The sequence below is a fragment of the Sphaerodactylus townsendi genome, linkage group LG01 (genome assembly GCF_021028975.2).
Source record: "Sphaerodactylus townsendi isolate TG3544 linkage group LG01, MPM_Stown_v2.3, whole genome shotgun sequence".
NCBI lineage: Eukaryota > Metazoa > Chordata > Lepidosauria > Squamata > Sphaerodactylidae > Sphaerodactylus > Sphaerodactylus townsendi.
In genome coordinates, this window is record NC_059425.1 from 89,695,601 (window position 1) to 89,718,585 (window position 22,985).

A 22,985-nucleotide genomic window follows, 5' to 3' on the forward strand; every position below is an offset into this window, starting at 1 on the left:
TTGATGCGCTCCATGTCCGGCAGGGCCTTTTGCAAGGATTTTTCTCCTGTAAGAGAACTGGAGACTTTCTTGCAGGCTCTCTTACAGGAGAAAAATCCTTGCAGAAGGCCCTGCCGGACATGGAGTGCGCCGAACACCCCCAGAGCAGCCGAGGGCAGCCCCAGCCAGGTCTTGATCCTGTGATCTCAATTTGTGAAGAGAGGTCCTTGAAAGATGGACTTGAGTGTGGAGACAGGACCTTGAAAAATGGATACTAGAGTTTAGTATCTGTATTATGCAGTATGTTGTGAGAGAATCCTCAAGATGGGAACTCTTGGTGTTTTTACTGAAATGTTTATGATTCCAAGAGTAGTTCCCACAGTATAAAGATAATAAAGGCATGTGACTGTAACAAATCTATACCATGGAAGACTAATTCCAATGTATTGTACAGAAATATTTGTATTTTATTTCAAGTTAAGTTATTTTATAAAGAATAATTTATTTTAAGCTATTCCAAGTTTTCTAAGTCACGTTATTTCTAAAGACTGTGAATTCATGTTAGTAAGTGCCTTACATTGTTATTGTTAAAATTTGCCCCTTTCCCTCCTTCCTTTCCTTCCTGTACTGTATTTCTAATGCTGGGGGGCAACTGGGGGTGCTGGATATAACACCATAAAACATTTTCATAGCAGTAATAAAACATTTTGAAAGCATTTTGAGAATGTTTTCAACATTTTTTATTTCTGCTGTGTGGCATGGCCCATTGCTGTGTTCTGTTCAGATTTGTGAGTTAGGACATGTTCTATAATGAGATGGTGACTTTGAGATGACCTGGTGCAAAAAATCATTCATTGGTAGTAGTGGTGGAGGGCAGCTGCCCATATTGGGGGGGGGGGGGGCAAAACTCAGATTTCGTCCCAGGCTACATTTTCCCTAGCTACGCCCCTGTTTGTGGAGGCTCTGAATTTGCAACTTCATGTATTCCCATACGTTTTTGCCTTAACACATTCCTGGGATGTGCTCCTACTGAAATCTTTCTTCAATAACATATTTGTTTCATAAATGACATATTTATTCAACGATTTCCCAGATAATATTCTGACCAGAGGTTCTTGTGGGCAAGGTGAGGGGGCATCCAGATGTCCCAGTCTGGAGTAAACACTATGATCAGGATTCTGCTGCAAGTCGTCGGTGCAGCAAAGGCGAGCAAAACTTAACCAGGATCGCTGGAGGGGCTTTACTTGCAATGCCATCCTGAGCATGCTTAACTCCTGAACTTAGGGGCTTCCTTGCTAGCAGAAATATTTAGGATTGCCGCCCTTTCTATTTGGACGACTAGGCGTTCTGCTGCTGTCAATCAAAGCGGCGCTCACCCCCCAGCCCCTGGATGAACCTTCCCAACAAGGGGGCGGGGATTCCGGGAGGCGATGAATGAGGCCGCGTGCTGGTTGGCTCGGCGGCGGCGGCTTTGGCAGTGGCAGCAGCCCGGGGCTGCCCCGTGCCGAGACGAGCACTGCACCGCCGTCTCCTTCCCAGCCGCAGTGGCTCCTCTGCTCCATTCCCTTTGGAAGAGGCGGTCTGCGGCGGCTCCCATGGCCTGGGTTTGAGCAGCGCGGGCGAGGCTCTTCGGAAGATGCTCCCGGCCGGGCAGCGGCGGCCAGGCGGCTGGAACCGTTGCAGGATCAGCGAAAGGTTGCAAGCCGCCCTGGCCGGCCTCCAGGAGCTCCAGGTGCTACGCGAGAGGCAGCGGGCGCTCGTGAGCGGGGCCCTGGCCGTGCAGCCATCGGCAGAGGGCAGCCAGGCGCGGAGCAAAGAGCAGCGGCTGGAAACCACCTTGGCTGCCTTGAAGGAGCAACTGGTAAGGCGAGTGGGTTGTCCGGGTCTGCGTCTCCCAATCGGGACGGGGATGGGCTGACGCGAACCCGATATCTCCTCTCCTGCCTGTTTCGACTCGGTACCCTACAGTGTCTCCAGTCTGGAAGCCACTCGCTTCATTTTCTGGTGAATCCTGGTGAACCCCCCCGCCCCATAGCTGTTATTGAGAAATAAGACATCAGCTATTTCAAGATTTTGTTAGCTGCTCGATTACAGAAGTATCCTGTAATCCGAGACTTGCTACTTATATCCCGCTTTGTACGAAGTTAAGTATGCTTATCATCTAATGATCTTTTGGTCGCCTTTGTCTCTGAAGAGTTCAGACAGCGAGCACACACGTTAAGATCTGGGGAAAGAGGAAGGTTGTCTGGTTTTGCAAAACAGGACTCCTCTGCTGAAAAAAATGCGAAGTTGGCAGCAGTTCAGAGAAGGGTAGTGTGTGAAGTGTGTGTTAAAACCAAGGAATTAAGTGAAATAGTTGTGTGTGAGTTAAGAGGCGTTTCTTTTAACAAGGAGCAATGGTCTGCTGAAGCAAAAACAGTAGAGAATCTTGTGACTCCTCAAAGATTTATTGGGCTATAAGCTTTGGTGGACTAGAGCCCAGGATCTGATAGAGTGGGCTCCAGTCCAGGGAAGTTTATGCCACAATAAATCTCTTTACCGCAAGTCCTTTAATATATATATATATATATTCTTCTGCCTTAGAAGGTGACACTGTCATGACACTTTTCCCAGTTACAGTTTACAATGCTGACGTGTGTGGCTGTCATGCAGACATGGCTTTCTGTGCAGAAAGAATGTGAAGCAGCTCTCACCCCGTGTAGTAATTTATTTGCATTAGTGGCTACATACTGTGCCTTGCATCTGGTCTAACATATTGCCTTTGATCTGGTTGAAGTCAGTGTTTGATTTTTTTTAAGTGTCAGATCATTTTAAAACATCATCTTCACTTTGGCTTCTGCAAATCTCAAAAAATTGTCCAGTGGAGATTCCAGTAAGGTCAGTGGTGCAGCTATGCAGTTCCCCAAATATCCTTTCTTTGGTCCTGGACAGAAAAAAAAGGGGGGGGAGGTTGTTTGTTTGTTTGTTTGTTTTATTCTTCCTAATCTTACAACAATATTTAAACAGAAATTGCGAGCATTTTTACAATATGATCCTTGGAAGAAATTATTGAACTGAGAAAACTGCATTCTTAGAGATTTTCTATTGAATTAAGAATTAAGAATTAAGAAGACTCATTTAAGAAGACTTATTTTTGAGTATTCATATGCTGCAGATAACATTTTCCATTTTGGGATTCCTGGAAATTTCCATATTTCAGGCATATTAGAACCTCTATGGTGAGCTCTTGTAGTCTCCTTATCTACACAAGTTTAGATGCTGTAAAGTTATCAGAAGTTGGGGATAGGATTTCTAGCATGTTTGAGGAACAAATTATAGTGTCTGTGGAGGAGAGAGGAGATGAAAGGAAGCTTCATTTGTTGTTTCTGAAGAAATGGTTGAAGCTAGCAAAAAGAAGCAATGGGGCTGCTCCTCTGAGTACTATAGCAAATGCATACTTTTCAGTCTTGTAACAGTTCTACTGCTAGCTGCCTTAAATCAAAACATTATGTTTGGAGGTATATGTGTGTGTATAAATATGAGAGCTATTTTTGTCTCCTATGCAAACTGGTGGCTTCTGTGAATAAAAAGAGACTATGAGCCTTCAGACTAGTAATGTAGTTTTCTATTATGTTGAAATTAAAATAATTAAGTAGCAGATTAGTATACAAAATGAAAATTCAACTTTAAGCATTTTTGAGGTGTCACAAATATACCCTTTAACTGATTTTTTATTGTTTCAGGGTTTGGCTTCTTTTTAGCGCATTTTTAGATGCCTTGTTTGTGTAAAATATGTTTGGAGCATGGCTTCCTCATAACTGGATAATTTGGGGTTCAATGCACACCACAGCAGACCTCCATTAGAATAGTAACAGCTGCAAATGGCATCCTTTGCCATTTAATTTTAGAGAAGGACTAGGGCAAAGGCATGCTGTGAGCTTTGCCATCCGGTGTATCAGCGATGGACTTGCAGAATATTCATTCCAGATGGGTAGCCATGGTAGTCTGTAGTAGCAAAATGAAACAGGAGACCCATGATACTTTATATTTGAACAGAATTCATTTAAGTATAAATAGATATAAGGCAGAGGTCACTACATCATATGAGTATATTGTACCTCCATTAGGTTGAATCAATTGTAAATATAAATGGATTGATGTAATGGATGTACACTATGCACTAAGCATTGCTGAGTGCTTCTAAGGCAGGGGTCCGCAACCTGCGGCTCTCCAGATGTTCTTGGACTACAATTCCCATCAGCCCCTGCCAATTGGCAATGCTGGCAGGGGCTGATGAGAATTGTAGTCCAAGAACATCTGGAGAGCCGCAGGTTGCAGACCCCTGTTCTAAGGGATACATCCTGATGGAACTCTTGTTTTTTCCACTCCTCAGTATTCCAACTACTGACAAATATTTGGATTAAACTACAGCGATAGAATAAAAATGGTATAACAGAGAGGGGATTAGAGATTATCTATACTGACTCACCAGTGAGTATCAGCTGTTCTAGGATGACCATTTCATCCAAAGAAGGTAAAAACACATATAACTATTGTTAACTTGCATGTTCACTTATTAATGTGCACTCCATGCCTCGCAATGCATAGTTTTGAGTGTACATAGTCAGTGTTGTTTCATTCCATCTGCAGCTTTGGAACTCACACACTGAAGTAGATTAAGAGAAAATTTTAGGTCAAGCAAAATCATGGTCTTCTTGGTACCATGTCACATTAACTTAATTCACTGCTACAAAATTTTGGAATGGACACTGACTGAGATTGCTGCACAACAGCAATCATTATTAGCCATCATTATTAGCCATGATAGCTAAATAGAGCCCCAACATTAAAATGGAGGATATCTCTGAATAGCAAGGGAATAGGAAGTACTTGGACTGTTTCCTGTAAGCATTGTTGTGTTCTTGGAGGAAACTGGCTGGCCACATTTGGGAACAGGATGCTGGATTAGATAGGCCATTGAGTTTATCTAATAGGACTCTCTTTGGTAAGGCTGGGAGGAAAAACTCAACATTTGGAATACAGATCCACAAAATCGCAATGTCAAATATCAGAACAGCTTAAATAAATTTTCGAAAGAATGGCTAGAGTGTTATGTTTAGTAGCTAGTCTGCCCGGGTTCAATTATATATCATGTAAGACTTTTTCAGGGTTTACCCCTAAGATGTTTTATGAGCATACCAGATAATTTAAAAAGTAAAAGAAACAGACACATTCTGTAAGGTGAATTCATCATTATATTGTGATTGGGCAGCTGTCCCTGCCAGAAGTATACCGTATATACCGGCGTATAAGACGACTGGGCGTATTAGACGACCCCCCCACTTTTCCAGTTAAAATATAGAGTTTGGGATATACTTGCCGTACAAGACTACCCCTCTTCCAATGCACACCAAATAAAAATTAAAATATTACTTCCTATAAATAATTAGGAGATACATTTTAAAATCCTTTCACTACATATATTTCACTCTGGATACTGGAAAGTTTTTCTCCTAATCCTTCTGATATTGATGTAAACTGCTGACGTCTCCTCCCTTTAGTGCAGCTGTCAGAAATATTTGAATAAAAATTAAATACCACATTTTCAACTAAAAGAATATACACATTGTTTTTTTCTGGCATAAAAAATGATAGAATAACAATTTATTTAAAGACATTTTTAGAAGGGGGAGGAGTTTTGGTCAATAATGAATTAACTATTACGCTAACAATGTAGATCCCACCTTCTCTATTTAAAAAGCTATAAAATGCCGATTGTTGCGGGGCGGGACAGAGCAGCTGAAAAAGATCAAACCCTGTCCTTTAAAGAAACCGATTGCAAGTTTTAAAAAAAACTGTGCGAACACAGACTACCCAGCGTGCATTTCCATCATGCCGTTGCACGAAACAAAACTTTCCAAAGCCCTTCCTGCTTTCCTAGGAAAGGGGCTCCAACCTCCCAATTTTGAGAAAAGGCAGTGACATGTGGACCCCCCCCCCTCTGCTTGCACCCCAGTCACGTTCCATTCAGACATACCCTTAACTTCAAATGTGGAGCCTCAGCCAAATGTGAGAAATTTCCATCCTTGGTGCCAAAGGAACAAAAGAAACGGTAGCCAATTGCAAGTTTTTAAAAAAACTGTGCAAATGCAGACTACCCCCGCGTGCCTGCTTTGCACGAAACAAAACTTTCCAAAGCGCTTCCTTGTACTTCATTGGTGGCTTACTCCCGAGTAAGCCCACTCCGGGGGAGAGCCCCAGCGCAGAGTTCCTTTCTGCAACTGCTGCAGACGGAGCCCTGCCCCTGGGAGCTGAGCTGCCTGGCGGCTGCTCTCCTCCAGCTGGAACTCCATCCAGAGCCGGAGGTGCAAGCGGGGTGGGGGAAGAAGTGTGGGAGGCGGGCCCGGAGCGGGCTTACTCGGGAGTAAGCCCCCAATGAAGTACAAGGAAGGGCTTTGGACTCCATCCGGAGCCGGAGGTGCAAAATGCAAGCGGGGTGGGGGAAGGAAGGGCTTTGGACTCCATCCGGAGCCGGAGGTGCAAAATGCAAGCGGGGTGGGGGAAGAAGTGTGGGAGGCGGGTCCGGAGCAGGCTTACTTGGGAGTAAGCCTCCAATGAAGTACAAGGAAGGGCTTTGGAAAGTTTTGTTTTGTGCAACACTAGCCCGATAGAAGTGCACGTGGGGTAGACTCGGCTTGTGCCAGCGGGACTACACAAGGAGGGAGGAAGCTGCAAATGGTTGCCGCATATGGCAGGGATGCGGCCATGGCCGTTTTTGAGCTCCCCCTCCCCCCATATGCAGCTCAATTTCACAGCAAAGTGTTTTAGCACCTGGCGTATAAGACGACCCCCGACTTTTGAAAAGATTTTCCTGTGTTAAAAAGTCGTCTTAAACGCCGGTATATATGGTATTCATTGACAAACCTCAGTCTGCTGCTACAAAATGTGTGAAATTGTCAGCTGTGGAGCTCATGAGCTCACTTTAGCAAGCTCAACCCACCTTGTAGGGTTTTTCTGAAGCCAAAACATCATTTTGAGCTTCTGGAAAGAGGGACAGGTCACACAAATGCTTAAATGTTAAAAATACACAAATGAAACAAATGTCAGTGCTATGTATGAAGAGAGGCAGTCATATTCCCTATGAAGCAGATGTCCTATTCTGTACCCAAACAGAATGATGAGTCAGACCCAGAACTGGTCCAGCTGTTAAGCCTTTCCGAAAGCCATCTTATACTCTCTGGAACATTTAAAGTGGTTGTTAATTCTTCTCTGAAAATTCATCTGCGATTTCCATATTAGGGATTATCTGCAGTTGTACAACTGAACTGTTTTCTTGTGGATTTTAGGATTGATAGGCTACATATCAGTCATCCAGCTATTTAGAGTTGCTACCTGCAAATACCATAGGTTTGCAGAATAAAGGGCAAAAAAATTTTTTTATCCTTTATCTTGGCATTCCAACAAATATGTAGAAAAGTCAGTATTATTTTCCCCATTTTATTATGTTGATGCTAGGGTTCAGTGGTTTGTCAAAGATAATTTAAGTTATGACTGAGTTAATATTTCAGTAGTGTTTTTTCTGAGTCTTAACTTATACTTTTAGCCATTGCACCACACTAGCTGTCAAATATTGTATGTATGTGTCTGTCCATAAACGATAATATGCATTGAGAAACATACATCTAACACGTTACTTGTAGCATGAATGAACGTGCATGTAAAATGTTTATAATTGTATGTATTACTCATACATTTAAAAAGATTAAGGCAAACTGTAGCTGGCAACTCTTACATATTTTGCTGTTGGTATAAAATGCATACTTAAAGGAGAAAAAATGATGGAATTTGTGTGGCATTGGTTTACTTTTCTTAACTTCTGTACATTTTGTGGAAGGAACCTCATGATCCATCTCTTATATTAAGACTGGAATTCATTCCTGAAAAAAATAATGCAATCAAAATGTTATAGACTCTCCAGTGCTAGCAATTACGCACTTCAGTAAACACCAAGTTAATTCAGAACTCTCTCCTCCCCCTTACTGGTGTCAGACTTGGCCATCAGTTATCAATCATGCGTGAAAACACAAAGGCTATTCCACGAACAGTAGGTCATTTTATCAGAAATCATCTCCAAGTGAAAATTGGCTTTAACCTTCAGGGGATGCTTAAGCTTGTGAGACACTGCATATCTTGATTAGAATCCAAATGCCAGCACAAGTGTACTGCCAACCACTTGATTACCTGTCGTTGATAATTTTAACTAATGACTCCACTTTATTTTATTTAACTCAAAGTAGAATATGATTGAAGATATTTACTGCTTGCTCAAGGCCAATGGGTTAACAGGAACACCCAGTGACCTCTGACCAAAGCAATCCATTCCTATTTGACACCTGCAGTGCCTCATCTATATGTGTATTTTGTTCCAAATAAGACTTCAGAATAGGAGATTATCTTATCAAGATCAGGCAGGGTAGGAAAATTTTGCTCACTTTGTTCTTATTTTTACTGGAAATTACGAAGATTTCTACTTGAGTCATACGAAATGTATGTACTCATTTCACTGTTAGAATGGTATTGCCTGTGGGTGATAATTACGCCATGGGTGCAGTGGTGAAGACAACAGCATAAAGACTGCTTTCTATTATTTGTAGAAACTCTGACCTGCCCACAGTAGTAGTAGTATTTTGTGTGTCCTTTTTGTGTTTAAATCTTTGTTTTAGGCCTGACAAACCAGTTCTATGATGCAACCTGGTCAAATGAGCCCATTTTGCAGTCATAAAAACATCACAACCCACACCTGTTGCATTTCATTTCCTCAATTAAATCAATTACCGTATATACTCATGTATAAGTCGAATTTTTAGCACATTTTTAATGCTGAAAAAGCTCCCCTCGACTTATATGCGGGTCATTAAATTTTTTTGTGTGTTTTTACTTTGCCGGCTAGCAGGGGGCGCAGTTTTTATGCTAGCGGCACCAAAATTTCAGGGTACCCTCAGAAGACACTCCTGATGATACCAGCCAAGTTTGGTAAAGTTTGGTTCAGGGGGTCCAAAGTTATGGACCCCCAAAGGAGGTTCCCCCATTCCCCATTGTTTTCAATGGGAGCTATTAGTAGATGGGGCTACCCTTTTGAGGGTCCATAACTTTGGACCTTCTGAACCAAACTTCACCAAACCTGGCTGGTCTCATCAGGAGAGTCTCTTTATGATACCAGCCAGGTTTGGTGAAGTTTGGGTCAGGGGATCCAAAGTTATTGACCCCCAAACGGGATGCCCCATCCCCCATTGTTTACAATGGAAGCTAATAGTAGATTTTCCATTTCTGATAATATCCCTCTTAAAATCTAAGTTGGGTTACATTTGGACATAGCTTGGTTTTAGCTTGGTTGCTGGTTGAGCTAAGGTTTTTGTACTTTTAAAGTTATTGTTGATACCATATTGTTCTTGTTGACCCTCTTTTCCACTTACAGAGCCAGTTTACTGTTTTTCTTTGAAATAAATATTCAAAAACATTTAACCTACTGATGCCTCAATTGATGTAATTTTATTGGCATCTATTTTTATTTTTGAAATTTACCAGCAGCTGCTGCATTTCCCACCCTCGACTTATACGCGAGTCAATAAGTTTTCCCAGTTTTTTGTGGTAAAATTAGGTGCCTCGACTTATATGCGGGTCAACTTATACGTGAGTATATACGGTAAATTTCCATCAATTAAATCTCCTACAGCCAATCAAAAGATTTGCAGGGCTAAAGCTCTGCATGATTCCACCCACTTTCTAAAGCCACTTGGCAGGCACCAGGAAATGTTTGATGGGCTCCATGTCACCCATGAGCATCGTGCATGAGATCTATTCACTGGAGATGCCAGGTCTGTATCTGAATGTAGGTACAGCCCTGCTGCATTAGAACCAGGGTTGGTCTTGTTATGCCTTTATGGAGGGAAAGGATTAGTTCTGCAGACAGTTGTAGTTAAGAGCTGTGTTTTTTGGAACACCATAGCCAACTAATTAACCAGGCCACAGCTAGGCCTCAGTAACTGTGATTCCTCCTCCAGTTAAGATCACAAGACTTAAAATTCTCCATTCTAGAGAGCCTCGGGAGTTGTACTTGAAGGAACGATATCAATATACCACAGGTCTGTCCAGTGGAACATCCTTTTTCCCACAGTGATCAATCAGGTGTGTAACAACTTGTTCTATTGTTACCTCACCAATAAAAACCCTGATTAGAGAAACACTGCCTCTGTGCCTTCAATCTGCCATTGATGGACATCATCCCCTAATAAAGCCATCTAAGCAAGTACTTTTCATTATACTTTGTGGCAGCAAGTCCCATAAATTTGTTCTGTGTGAAATAATACTTTTGCCTGTCCTGCATCTGCTGCTGTTTAACTTCATTGATGGTTCTTGAGTCCTTGAGCATTATGGGAGGAAAAGTTCTCTTTGTTAAGCACATTTTTATCCTGTCTTTGTCTAAGGGGCTGAGGACAATGTATGCTGCTCTTCCCTCATCCATTTATTATCACCACAACCCTGAGTGGCAGGCTGAGTGGCCCAAATATAACCAGAAAGTTTCACGGCTAAAGTGGGATTCTAAAATGGGATGTTCAAATCCTGGTCTGACACTTTAACCACTACCTCACACTAGCTCTCCCTTGTATTACTTGTTCCACACTGCAATAATTTTATAAATCTCACATGCCCACTCTGAATTGTCTTTCTTCCACACTTAAAACCCTTCAAATGCTTCAGTGTTCCTTTTAGGAAAAGTGCTCCTACTCCTTGACCATTTGGGTTGATCTGGAACCTTCCACTGTCACAACCCACTTCTCCTAAAAAAGCTGTGCACATACATCCCCATATTGAGTCAAACCTGCAGTCTAACCCAAATGGTGATCCTAACTCTCTCTTGTCCTTCATGAAAGAGATGAAGCCTATAATGTCACTCTGCATCCATTGATAGTCATCCTTTTTTCCCCAATATTTGATGCTTATCTTTAAGGCAGGTTCCTTTTTAAAATGTAAGGTGTTCTTTTAAGTGCCACTGATGATGCTATACAATTAACAACCACCAGTTCTCCTTTTCATTTCTTCTCACCTTTGTCCCAGCCATCTGTCTACGCTTTGTTCTCGGTAAGGTTTGTGTAATTTCAAAATACCCTGTTTCCCTGAATATAAGATATCCCCTGAAAATAAGACGTAGTAGAGGTTTTGCTGAAGTGCGAAATATAAGGCATCCCCTGAAAGTAAGACGTAGCAAAGTTTTTGTTTGGAAGCATGCCCGACGAACAGAACACAGAAAAATAAGACATCCCCTGAAAATAAGACATAGCGCATCTTTGGGAGCAAAATTAATATAAGACACTGTCTTATTTTCAGGGAAACACGGTACTGTACAGCATCTAATTGGGAAGGGGCAGTGGCTCAGTGGTAGAGCATCTTCTTTGGATGCAGAACATCCCAGCTTCAATCCCCAGCATTTTTAGTTACTAGGAGCAGAGAGTAGTTGATGTGAAAGATTTCTTACTCGAGAGTGTGGAGATCTGCTACCAGTTAGAGCAAACACCAGCCCGACTGGTAAAGCACCTAGTTTTCATGCAGAAGGCCACATGTTCAATCCCTGGCTTCTCCAGTTAAGCAGAAGGATGTGTAAGACCTTAATCCAAGACGCTGTTACCATTCAGAGGAGACAAACCTGATTTTGATTGACTGGTTATCCTCTTAAGGTGATCATGTGACCAGGTTTCAATATAGTGCCTAACACTTAACTTGCTGTTTGGGTAATTGGTTTTAAAAAGGCAAGCCACAAGCAGAGGAAACAATTTAAAGGACATTCCCCCTCTACCTAATATTTGGGGGAACTTCAGATCTTGCACTGATTTCTCACCTCTCCCTCCTATTTCAAAACAGTCTTTGCCTGCCAGTATCTCTATATATGCTAACTTGGGTGCCTCACTTGCATATGCAGGTGGGGAAAAGATTTGCACTGGCAGCTTTTGACTGATTGGAAGAAGGAGGGTATGAAAACCAGAAAGCCAAGTGTGGGAAGAGAAATAGCATTAATAAAGTGGGAAATTAAAATGAAGGACATAGCAAGATGGATTCAGTAGCAACACTTCAGACCATCACTCCTACCATGGATTCTTCAGCATATAGACTAGGAAGGTGAATTCCTAGAACACCATTTTTTGGAGGTCAACTTTTTACCATTTATTCTCCCACTCCTGGTTTCCTTGAGTGTGGGACTTCAGGGATGGGGATGGGAAAATGGAAACCTTAACACCATCCTTACCTCACTTGCTAGATACAAAACTCTGATGACCTAAAACAGTAGTATGAACTGTATCCTAATGAATTCAGAAATCCCCAAGTATAGATGCTTGTAGTTGAGTAGTAATTGTCTTAATAATTCCATCCAGTATCATCTGTATATTAAAAACCAGAATTTATCTACTCCCTTAATTTATCTACTTAATATATAGTCCACCTTCCTCACTGAAGCCCATTATGCACAGGCTCTTTTCTATGCAATGGGCTTGTAGTGGGCTCTCCTCATGTTTCACTGTTTGCACACGAGGAGGCACTCCTTCCACTGATCTTTTGTGCAGAAGATTCTCTCAGGCCTGGTTCCCTTAACTCTACCCATCAAGTAATCCTTTAATATACAGATGTCATTACAACCAGTAGTCCAGATTGCCATCTTAGCCCTTTCAATTGCACTTATTTCAGTATGATTGTTTCAAAAATAATTCCCCCCTTAAATGAAGGAGGCAAAGCAGTTCCTTGGATTGCAGGCTGCTAAAGAAGACCATCCTAGAGCTGATATGTTCTCCCTCTACCCCCCAGACACACTTCCTGCTGCTGCTGACACCAGAAGACAGAGAGGCTTGTGATTTCCAAGCACCCTCTGTTATTATTATATTGATATCTTGAGTTATCAATAGGGGAATTAGAGGTCAGTGTGTTTTGGCTAAACTCATGTGAGTGTGTTTCTTTTCTGTGACTTGAAGCAGCCGGTAAGGGGGGGGGGGTAAAGGAGAAGGCATGAGTGGCAGTGCGAGGGAGTCAGAAGGCTGGCCATGGACAGAGGGAAGATGTCCCAGGATATCTGTGCCCACTGGCACATCTGTGCTTTTGACAAGATGTCCCAGGATATCTGTGCCCACTGGCACATCTGTCCCATTCTGGCGGCAAAGCAAATTAAAATCATGTTAGCAGTGGTTTTTCCTGCTGCAAGAATGGAAAGTAAAAGCAGGGCATGAGGAAATATGTCTGTACAAGAAATCTTGCCAAGACGGACATTCGCAACCATTGGGCAGTGGAAACTTGTGCATAATCAGCCTGAGACTCAGTGAGAGTATATAAATTTTGGTTGTATTTATTTATTGGATTTATAGCCCACTTTTCACTTTAAAACACATTAAGGGCGGCTCACAATAACAGTTTACTACAATAAATAAAATGTAAGTATACAATCAGTACTAAATTCTACATTTTTCAACACTCTAAAACTGAAGTACAAAATGAGAGACCAATCAGAACTCAATGGCAGAGAAAACATGTTTGTATGCCTGCTCATTTTGTGGCATCTCCAGTTAAAGGTTCCCAAGCAGCAGGTGTTTGGGAAAGATCTTTCTCATCCTGAGACCTAGTGAACTGCTACCAGTGAGAAGATAATACTCTGCAAGATAGATCAATAGTCTAATTGGTAAGACAACTTCATAAGGTCATCTCTCTCTCCTTTTTTTTGCCATCAAGTCACAGCCAACTTATGGCAAGAGACGTGGCAAGAGATGTTCAGGGAGGATGGTTTGCCTTTGCCTGCCTTTGGTTTCAATCCTGATTTTTTTTTGGAGGTCTCCCATCTACATACTTGCCAGGATCGATTCTGCTTAGCTTCTGAGATCAGACAAGATTGGTTTAGCCGGGGCTTTCCAGGTCACAGCTGCCTTTGTCAGTTAACTAAGGGTATGTCCATGGCTTAGTTGTAGAGGCCATACTTTGAGAACTCCTGGCAAACAGGAGAAGTCCCAGTGGACTGGAGGGGGGCTAATGTTATCCCCATCTTCATAAAGGGGAAAAAGGAGAACCCCAATAATTACCTTTCAGTCAGCCTGACATCAATACCAGGGAAGATTCTGAAGCAGATCATTAAATAGATGGTCTGCCAGCACTTAGAAGGGAATACTGTGATCACAAAAAAGTCAGCATGGGTATCTGAAAAACAAGTCACGCTAGACTAATCTTATCTCTTTTTTTGATAGAGTGACAAGCTTGGTAGATGAAGGGAATGCTGTGGACAGCACAAACCTTGATTTTAGTAAAGCTTTTGACAAGGTGCCTCATAATATTCTTGCAAGTAAACTAGTGAAATGTGGACTAGACAATGCTACTATTAGATGGATTTGTAATTGGTTGACTGACCAAATTCAAAGGGTGCTCATCAATGGCTCATTTTCATCCTGGAGAGAAGTGACTAATGGGATGCCACAGGGTTCTGTCCTGGGTCTAGTGCTATTCAATATTTTTATCAACAACTTGGATGATGGAATAGAAGGCATGCTAATCAAATTTGCAGATGACAGCAAAATAGGAGGGGGTAGCTAATACCCCAGAGGACTGAGTCAGAATTCAAAATGACCTGGACAGACTAGAGAGTTGGGCCAAAACAAACTAAATGAATTTCAACACAGATAAATGTAAGATACTACACTTAGGAAAAAGAAATGAAATGCACAGATATAGGATGGGTGACACCTAGCTTGACAACACTACATGCGAAAGTGATTTAGAAGTCTTAGTAGGCCACAAGCTGAACATGAGTCAGTTGTGTGATGTGGTGGCCAAGAAAGCCAATGCAATGCAATAGGAGTATAGTGTCTAGATCAAGGGATGAAATTGTACCTCTCTATTCTGCATTGGTTAACCTCACCTGGAAAACTGTGTACAGTTCTGGGCACCGCAATTCAAGAAGGATATTGACAAGCTGGAACGGGTCCAGAGGAGGGCCACCAAAATGGTAAAAGGTCTGGAATCCATGCCCTACAAGGAGAGACTTAGGGAGCTGGGTATGTTTAGTTTGGTGAAGAGAAGGTTAAGAGGTGACATAAGAACATAAGAACAAGCCAGCTGGATCAGACCAAAGTCCATCTAGTCCAGCTCTCTGCTACTCGCAGTGGCCCACCAGGTGCCTTTGGGAGCTCACATGTAGGATGTGAACATGATAACCCTGTTTAGATATTTGAAGTGATGACATGTTGGTGAAGGAGCAAGCTTGTTTTCTGCTGCTCTGGAGACTAGGACCAGGAGTAATGGGTTCAAGGTGAAGGAAAAAAGATTCCACCTAAACATCAAGGGAAACTTCCTGACAGTAAGGGCTGTTTGACAGTGGAATGCACTACCTCGGAATGTGGTGGAGTCTCCTTCTTTGGACGTTTTTAAGCAGAGGCGGGATGGCCACCTTGTCAGGAGTGCTTTGATTATGTGTTCCTGCATGGCAGGGGGGTTAGACTTGATGGCCCTTGTGGTCTCTTCCAACTCTATGATTCTACTTTGCATATACATTTTATTGTAAAATTAGCTTTTAATTGTTGGTAGCCACCCAAATCCCAAAAAGGGAGAGGACAGATACAAAATGAATAAACACACAAATAAAATGTTAGCTTCTGAGATCTGATGAGAGCAGGTCAGTCTGGGGCTACCCAGGTGAAATAAAAAGACCTCAGACTTTCTCAAAATCATACTTAACCTCTGATTTAAGGGTTATCCTTGAGAATATCCAAGATTCAGATGAATGAATACTAGCCATGTTTGGTCTTCAGAAGTTAATGAGAAGTTTGGTGATTCCCAGAAACCACCTCTGTTCCCATGATAGGAGACAGTGTGGACAGGGAAAGGGTTAACAAGGCTGGTGTAAATGTTGGTTAAAATGCTGTAAAAATCACAGACATCCTGGAGGTGTAATAAATTATCTTTGAATACCTGGGAGCCTTGTTGAACACTTTGTGGCCTCTTTGCCATTAATCAGAAACCACAAAGAAGGGATTGGCTGGCAAAACATTAATCATTAAGCAATTAATTCCAGGCAAGAAAACAAAACTTTGGGACTTCCTGAATGATTTAGACTAAGGGAAATATAGTACTCCCCCCCCCCCCACCACACACACACACCATCTACCATTCAGAAACACAGAAAATTCTACAAGGTAATACCCAAGTATTAAATTAAAATATTTCGAGTTTTAAATATTTTAAAAAATGATGATTATTTTCTTATTCTTCTTATTCTTATTTATTGGGCTTTAAATACCACCTACCCCTGAATGGCTCTGGGCAGTGTACAAAATAAATTAGCATAGAACACTATAAAACCCCAATAAATACCAATATCGAAGTTAAAAACATAACAATCAACATAACCAATTCAACAATTAAAAGGACAACAGATGACAACCCGTGACTAATACAGCCACTTCCATACATTCCTGGGAGGGGATTGGGCCATGATGGCAATAGTCAGATGATAACATATGGCATGCCTGTATACAGGTGTCAGAGCACACAAGGAATGGCACCTCAATGGCCAGCCTCCCCAAAAGCCCTGTGGAACAGCTCTGTTTTGCTGGCCCTACGGATCTGTTCCAAATCCCACATGGCCCAAATAGCTGGAGGCAGAGCGTTCCACCAGGCGGGCCAAGGCAGTAAAAGCTTTGACTCAGGTTGAGTCCAAATCATAGAGGGGTCAGGGACCAGCAGAAGATTTCCCTCTTTCAAACACAGAGGCCGAATGGGAATATAAGGGGAAAAACAATCCTGGAGGTATGAGGGTCCCAAGCCGCGAATGGCCCTAAAGGTCAATACCAACACCTTGAAGGTGATCCGATATTTCACTGGGAGCCAGTGCAATCGGTGTGACACGGGGGAAATATGCTCTCTAATAGAATCCCCTGTGAGCAACCATGCTGCTGCATGTTGGACCAGTTTCAGTTTCCGGAGCAACCACAAGGGAAGGCCCAAAAAGAGCGAGTTGCAAAAGTCTAACTTAGAGGTGACCATAGTGTGGATCATTTTGGCCAGGTCAGCCTGAGAGAGGTAGGGGGCCAGCCGCCTCACCTGGCAAAGATGGAAAAAAGCCACCCGGGCTATGTTGACCACTTGGGCCTCCATAGATAGAGACGAGTCCAGGTAAACCCCCAAGCTCCAGGCTGAGGAGGCTGGTGATAATGCAACCCCCTGAAGCAATGGCAACTGGAAATCTCTGCCCCCCCCCCCCATGACCCACCTACAAGACCTCCATCTTAGATGGATTCAGTTTCAACCTGCTTTGTTTCAACCAACCAGCAACCAACTCCAATCAATGCTATAGAGCTGCAGGGGCAGCGTCCGGCCCACCCTCTATCAACAGAATGAGCTGGGTGTCATCAGCATATTCATTGGGCACATCAGCCCCAAACTGCACCAACTGAGCTTTTCCACCAGGGAAGACTTGGAGTGTGACTCTTAAGTGCCACATGATTTCTTCTTGATGCTGAGTGTTGTATTGCATGTTTTGTATTATTGGATGTTATGGATATTTAACAACCAGTAGAATTCAAAGAAAAGGGATGAACTGTGAAAGAATAGAAAATAGAGCATTGCTATATGGAAGTGTCAGATAAGTGGGTTTCTGTTCCACCTCTGAGAACTTTCTGTCTAGGATGATTATTTCCTTTGAGTTGATTATATCCAAGGCCTCTAGATTGTCTGGGCACTGGACAATCTTTTGAATGTGCCATTCCTTCAAAGATTGTTTCAAATGAACAAAACCCACCAGCTGGTCTTTAAATCTTAAATTGTCCCTCTCCGCCCTCTCCCATTGCTAACAGTCACGTCTGAGAAGACAAGATGTTGGACTGAAAAGCCACTTGGATCAGCTGGACCAACAAATTAGCGAACTAAAGTTGGATGTTGGCAAGACCTCCATTGACTACCTTGACAGTGACAGCAGACCCAGCTCAGGTAAATGGGGCAGATTTGTTTGTTGGGGGTTGTATATGGATTGTAACTGCCAAACCTGTATTTTTGGTGGATTCCGCATGGGCCAAAAACAGCAATGTGAAAACGGTGTGAAAACAGTGTAAACCCTTTTACATCCTTTTACACCGTTTTCACACTGTTTTCACACCACTGTTTTTGGCTCATGCAGAATCCACCTAAACGACCTAAACACTACCCCATGCATGACATGGAACCCGGTTGGGGGCTTTCTGTTTCTTTTAATCCTGCAGGTTTCTATGAATTGAGTGATGGTGGCTCCTGCTCTTTATCGAACTCCTGTACATCTGTCTTCAGTGAATCCAATTCCTCTTCTCATGCCAGTCTGCTGCCCAGTTCTCAGCACCTCAAAAGCTGTATCAGCATCTTTGATTACCGTCCCAAATCTGCAGATGAAACCACAGTGCACAACCAGTTCGAGAGGCAAGGAACCTATTCTACTGATGGATGCCAAATCAAGGCATGCCCAGATATTTCAGGGACTCCTACCAGGTTCAGACAAAGACCTGTTTCCACAGGTAATTATTCTAACATCCTGATGAAACTTGATAGAAATGGAAATAACTCCAGTGGATGGCAGCAGTACCAATAACATGTTTTAAAAACCCTCAGTTGTATGTTTTATATTTTAACTAAAATATTTATATACAGCCTCTGCACCAAATTGTTCAAGTGGTTAATAACAATAAAAGTCAATAGCAATCAATATTAATCAATAATAAAGTATAGTATACCAGACTGGTTGCATTAAAGTGATGCTACCCAAATTGGCCAGGACAACTTTCTCCAAGATCTCAAATTTCCTTACCTGTCGAGATTAAGCATCCACATGTAACCTTGACCTCAGTTTATAAACACTTACCAAACATAGAGTTGGCTGCAACTGGAGCTTTACTTCAAGTGATGTATAGCTGGTTATCAGCACTTTGATGACAAAGCACTCGAGAGCTTTGGAGGATCTCATTGACTTCACATAGATCTTAGGTATCATAGACAATAAGATAAACCTGTGAGTCTCCACACAAGAAATGTCAAATTTAGAACTGGCACATTAGTTGCTCGGTCTATAAGCACAGAAACTTTAATGCCAACTCCATACTCCAGGTATCTTAATGAAATTCCAATATTAACTGTATAAAATTCAGATTTCGTAAGTTTTTCTTATCAACTTGAAGGTGGAGGCTGCCCACCAGAACAGTTGAAGCTGTGTCTATGCCATAGCCAGTTCTGAGGACAGATCTGAGAAAGGTCAAGGGCAAATTAGTCATCCAGAAACCTCTGGAATTGCTCTCCTACCTCATATTTGATTGCTTTCCTCAAAGAGAGCAGATCTGAAACATGTCTATAACGGGCCAATAAGATCTTCTTGATCAGCCAGCTTGGAAAATCAGGATGCTTTCAATAAATAAAATAAAATGTAATCCTGTGAGTCTCACTGCAGTAACATTTGAAAAGTCCTACATTTTTCAGTAAGATTGTGAAGAGTAAAATGAGAACAGTTTTGGTCTCACCATGTTGACAGCTTTATGTTTGTTATTTAAGTCCTTTTTTCTTTACTTTCAAAACATTCTGTTTTCCAACCAGGTGACCTTGAAAGACTGACAGCAGATGCTGGATTCCCCAGAGTGATTGACCCCAAGTCCCTGTTGCTTTGTCCAGAAGGAGCAATCCGCAACTATTGTGTGGACCCCAAATACCAAAGTGACTTGGTCTCCAAGAGTGGGAATGATGTGTACCCTTATCCCAGCCCACTTCATGCTGTAGCTTTACAGAGTCCACTTTTTTCTCTGGCAGAACCACCACCAGAAACAAAAACCCATCCTTTCCCTAACAGTGTGGCGCCTAATGCAGTTGGACCCAGTTTGATTAGGAGTCGGCCAGTCAAGGAGCCCAGGCCAGGGAGTTATATCAACAAACTGCTCCAGCTGACTCACTACAGGGGAAACAATCACGTTGATGCTGGTGAGAGGGGTTCAACAAAGAACCAGCCATCTACAATGCACCAGAGACTCATTATAATCCCTAGTGCTGGTGGAGTGAAAATTAACCGGAGTGGCAGCCAGCTGGAACAACAAGGGGGCTCACTACATCATAACAAAGCTGAAGAGAAGCTGCAAAGGGCAATGCCTGAGGGGGAATGTGGTGAACAGCAGGGGATTGTACACTGTGTGAATATAGAGCAGACAGCTACCATGCTTCAAGCGGAGTCATCATCGGCTGTGAAAAGCTGCTTTCCTGCCAATTTGTCTATAAGAGACTCTCTTCTGACAGAGGCAGGAGAAAGCAGCTTGGAGAACAGCTCTTCTAGTTTGCAGCTAGCAACTGATGATTCTAGCCTGAGCCCCCCCAATACAAGTGTTGCCCCAGCCAAGAAATCTCACAAGAAATCTACCAGCCTTAGTGCTCTGAAGGTAGGAGGTCATGAATTATTACCTCAGGGGGAATTTGTTCATGCTAAGTTTGTCCCTGCAGAATCCCAGCAAGTCAGAGTGAGGTTTGCTAATTCTAAATTGAAACCTGTGAAGGCAAAGCGAAGAAACAGCGAGAAGGTGTTGAGGTCTGGGAAGCAGATCTTTCATGCAGAAAAGACAAGGGGTGTTCACCATGTTGCCACCAGACTGCCTATTGAGTGGAATCTCCCTCAGAGGCAGCACAGAGGAAAGAACCTTGTTAGGAGGCCTAGTTTTGCTGGGGAAGCTACTGGAAGGTCTTGCTCGGAATCCAGTCTATATCACGTGCCATTTAGAGTGCCTCAGGTACCCACTGGACCTGAATTATACCAAGCATCTTCTAATTCCATGTATTCTTTTGAAGCAGCTTACATAGACACAGCTGCCAAGAGAAAACAACGCAAATGGCAGTCCACAGTGGAAATCTCAGCAAAGACCCAAACTGCCACTCTTTCTAGTGGCTTTGCCTTGGTCCCACCAAGACTCCAGACAAAGAGAGTTGGGCTCTTGCGTGCTGTAAGCATGAGGTCTCGCTCAAAGCAGCACTGCCCATTTCGTCCTGGAACTTATGCTAAAAGCGAATCCGACCATTCTGAATACTCTGCAGAATGTGCTTCACTCTTTCACTCCACCATTGCTGAGACAAGTGAAGGAGAGGTCAGTGATTATACTGCTAATCGTTTTGGAGATAGTGAGTCCAGTGAAAGCAGTTCAGAAGGCAGCAGTAACTGTAGTAGCCTGACCCTTGACTATGATGATGAAGATGAGGAGCATGAGTTGGTTTGGCCCAATCCTTCTGTCAGGCAATCATCAGTTGTTCAAACCTCTTCCAGGCCTCTTCCACCAATGCCCAAACTCTGTCGCATCAAAGCTTCAAAGGCCCTCAAGAAGAAGATTAGGAGATTCCAACCCGCCTCCCTGAAAGTGATGACCATGGTTTGAGGAAGAGAAAACATCTGTTTTATTAGCTGGCTTTGCCTTCCTTTGCAAAACAAAGGATACATACTTAAAGACTTTGTTAAACTTAATGTGATTAAACCCTTAGATTTCAAGGCAGGATACCTTTTCTTTTGCTAATGCCTGTATAAAGGATCCTAGTGCTCATTTCTTCTTTCTGTTTTGTAAATCCGTTTGTGTGTGTTTGGTGTGGCATTACATTCTGATAAAATCAAAGTATGTAGCTGAAGTGGCCTGCTTAACCAGGTCCTGTCTGATACACATGTGGGGAAGATATGTAACCTTCCGTTAGGGAAGATTTTACAAAATGTGCGGGAGGGAAGGATTTATCTACTGAAGGTGGGGCTGCAGCCATTTTTCTGGAAGCTCCCATCAGAGTCAGATTGAGAATTACTCAATACATGTCACAGCTCACTTAAGAAATCAGTTACTCTCTGCTGCTGATCCATTTTAATATTGCTTACCCAGTAAAAATCACTCCCTAGTTCCATCATAGCCATATCCTGCCAGATAACTGATTTCTTTGAGATATGATGTTTATATTTGAAGCTGAGAGTCAGAAAATACTTTCAACTCAAAGGAAGATGCTGATACTATTTTCCACTTAAATTCAAGAGGCTAAATAAGATTCAACCCTGACAGTAACAAATGTAATGTTTTATATTAAAGGTGGAGTACATTTTTTGAAGAAGGAAAACTACAGACACTGCGAGAATATAGTAGCTCCATATCACTGATTAATGCAGGCTCAATAAATGTTGTTATGATTTACTGTTGTAAACAGCTATCTGGCTCCTTTGCATTTTTAAAAGGATGTTGTCATTAGCTCAAGTTTTAAAGGTTGTTAAGGAAGAAATGTTTCAGTAGCAGAATCCTTGCAACTGAAGGTGATAACTGGTTTTCAAGGGGAGAGTTTCTCTTTCCCTTTTCCCTTACAGTGTTATCTGAACAGGGCTAGTGTAAGAAGCTCCTTTGTAGGGGGCACGCTAATTTCTGGCGCCACGTGTACTGCCATGCCCTCTGGTGTCCCCCCCCCCCATCCCATTGTTGTTCCATACAAAGGGCCATAACTGTCACTGTCTGTTTACATTAAGTAGCCCATTTTTTCACTGCAGAGGAAGAACTGACCACATACCCACACATTAACTAATGGGGAAAAGATAGCAATATAGCAGCAAGACTGTCAGCAACAGTGGGGTGCCTTACAGTTCCATTGAAAAGATATTCTATTCATAAAATTAGATCCAGGTGGGTAAGGAACTATTCTAAGGAGACTTGATAAACAGTGATTAGTCTGGGCTAAGGTACAAATGATTCTTTTGGCTTCATAACAGAAAGCAGATTTGAATTTAGAGAGAAAAAACTACTGAGTCAAATAGGAAATTGAAGGTTCCTCATTGAAGCTAAATGTTTAGGCTCTGTCAAACCAACATAAAGGCTTACAGTCAATAAAAGGCTGCAGGCTGCAAAACTTATTATGAGGTAAATTAAGCAAAACCTGTCAAGAACTACCAGTCAGCATGGCTAAGTAGGGGGTAGATTTCCTGGGCTCCTCAGGGTCACTGATTCACCACATATGTT

At 42.4% G+C, this 22,985-nt stretch overlaps 1 protein-coding gene across 1 annotated transcript; it reads left to right on the forward strand.

Annotated features, from left to right (window-relative positions):
- The first annotated feature begins 1,420 nt into the window (after positions 1-1,420).
- On the forward strand, positions 1,421-22,189 carry DACT2 (dishevelled binding antagonist of beta catenin 2). Its single transcript, XM_048487151.1, has 4 exons — positions 1,421-1,840; positions 17,829-17,961; positions 18,231-18,515; positions 19,582-22,189. Exons 1-4 carry the CDS (start codon positions 1,616-1,618, stop codon positions 21,387-21,389), a joined length of 2,451 nt encoding a protein of 816 aa, XP_048343108.1. The 5' UTR covers positions 1,421-1,615; the 3' UTR covers positions 21,390-22,189.
- The last annotated feature ends 796 nt before the right edge of the window (positions 22,190-22,985 follow it).

What these genes read in the sequence shown, in the direction of transcription:
- DACT2 (XM_048487151.1), top strand. Translation starts at nt 1,616, where the DNA reads ATGCTCCCGGCCGGGCAGCGGCGGCCAGGCGGCTGGAACCGTTGCAGG. An exon ending in CTGCCTTGAAGGAGCAACTG is followed by an intron (nt 1,841 to 17,828) that starts GTAAGGCGAGTG and finishes CATTGCTAACAG; the next exon opens with TCACGTCTGAGAAGACAAGA. An exon ending in ACAAAGACCTGTTTCCACAG is followed by an intron (nt 18,516 to 19,581) that starts GTAATTATTCTA and finishes TTTTCCAACCAG; the next exon opens with GTGACCTTGAAAGACTGACA.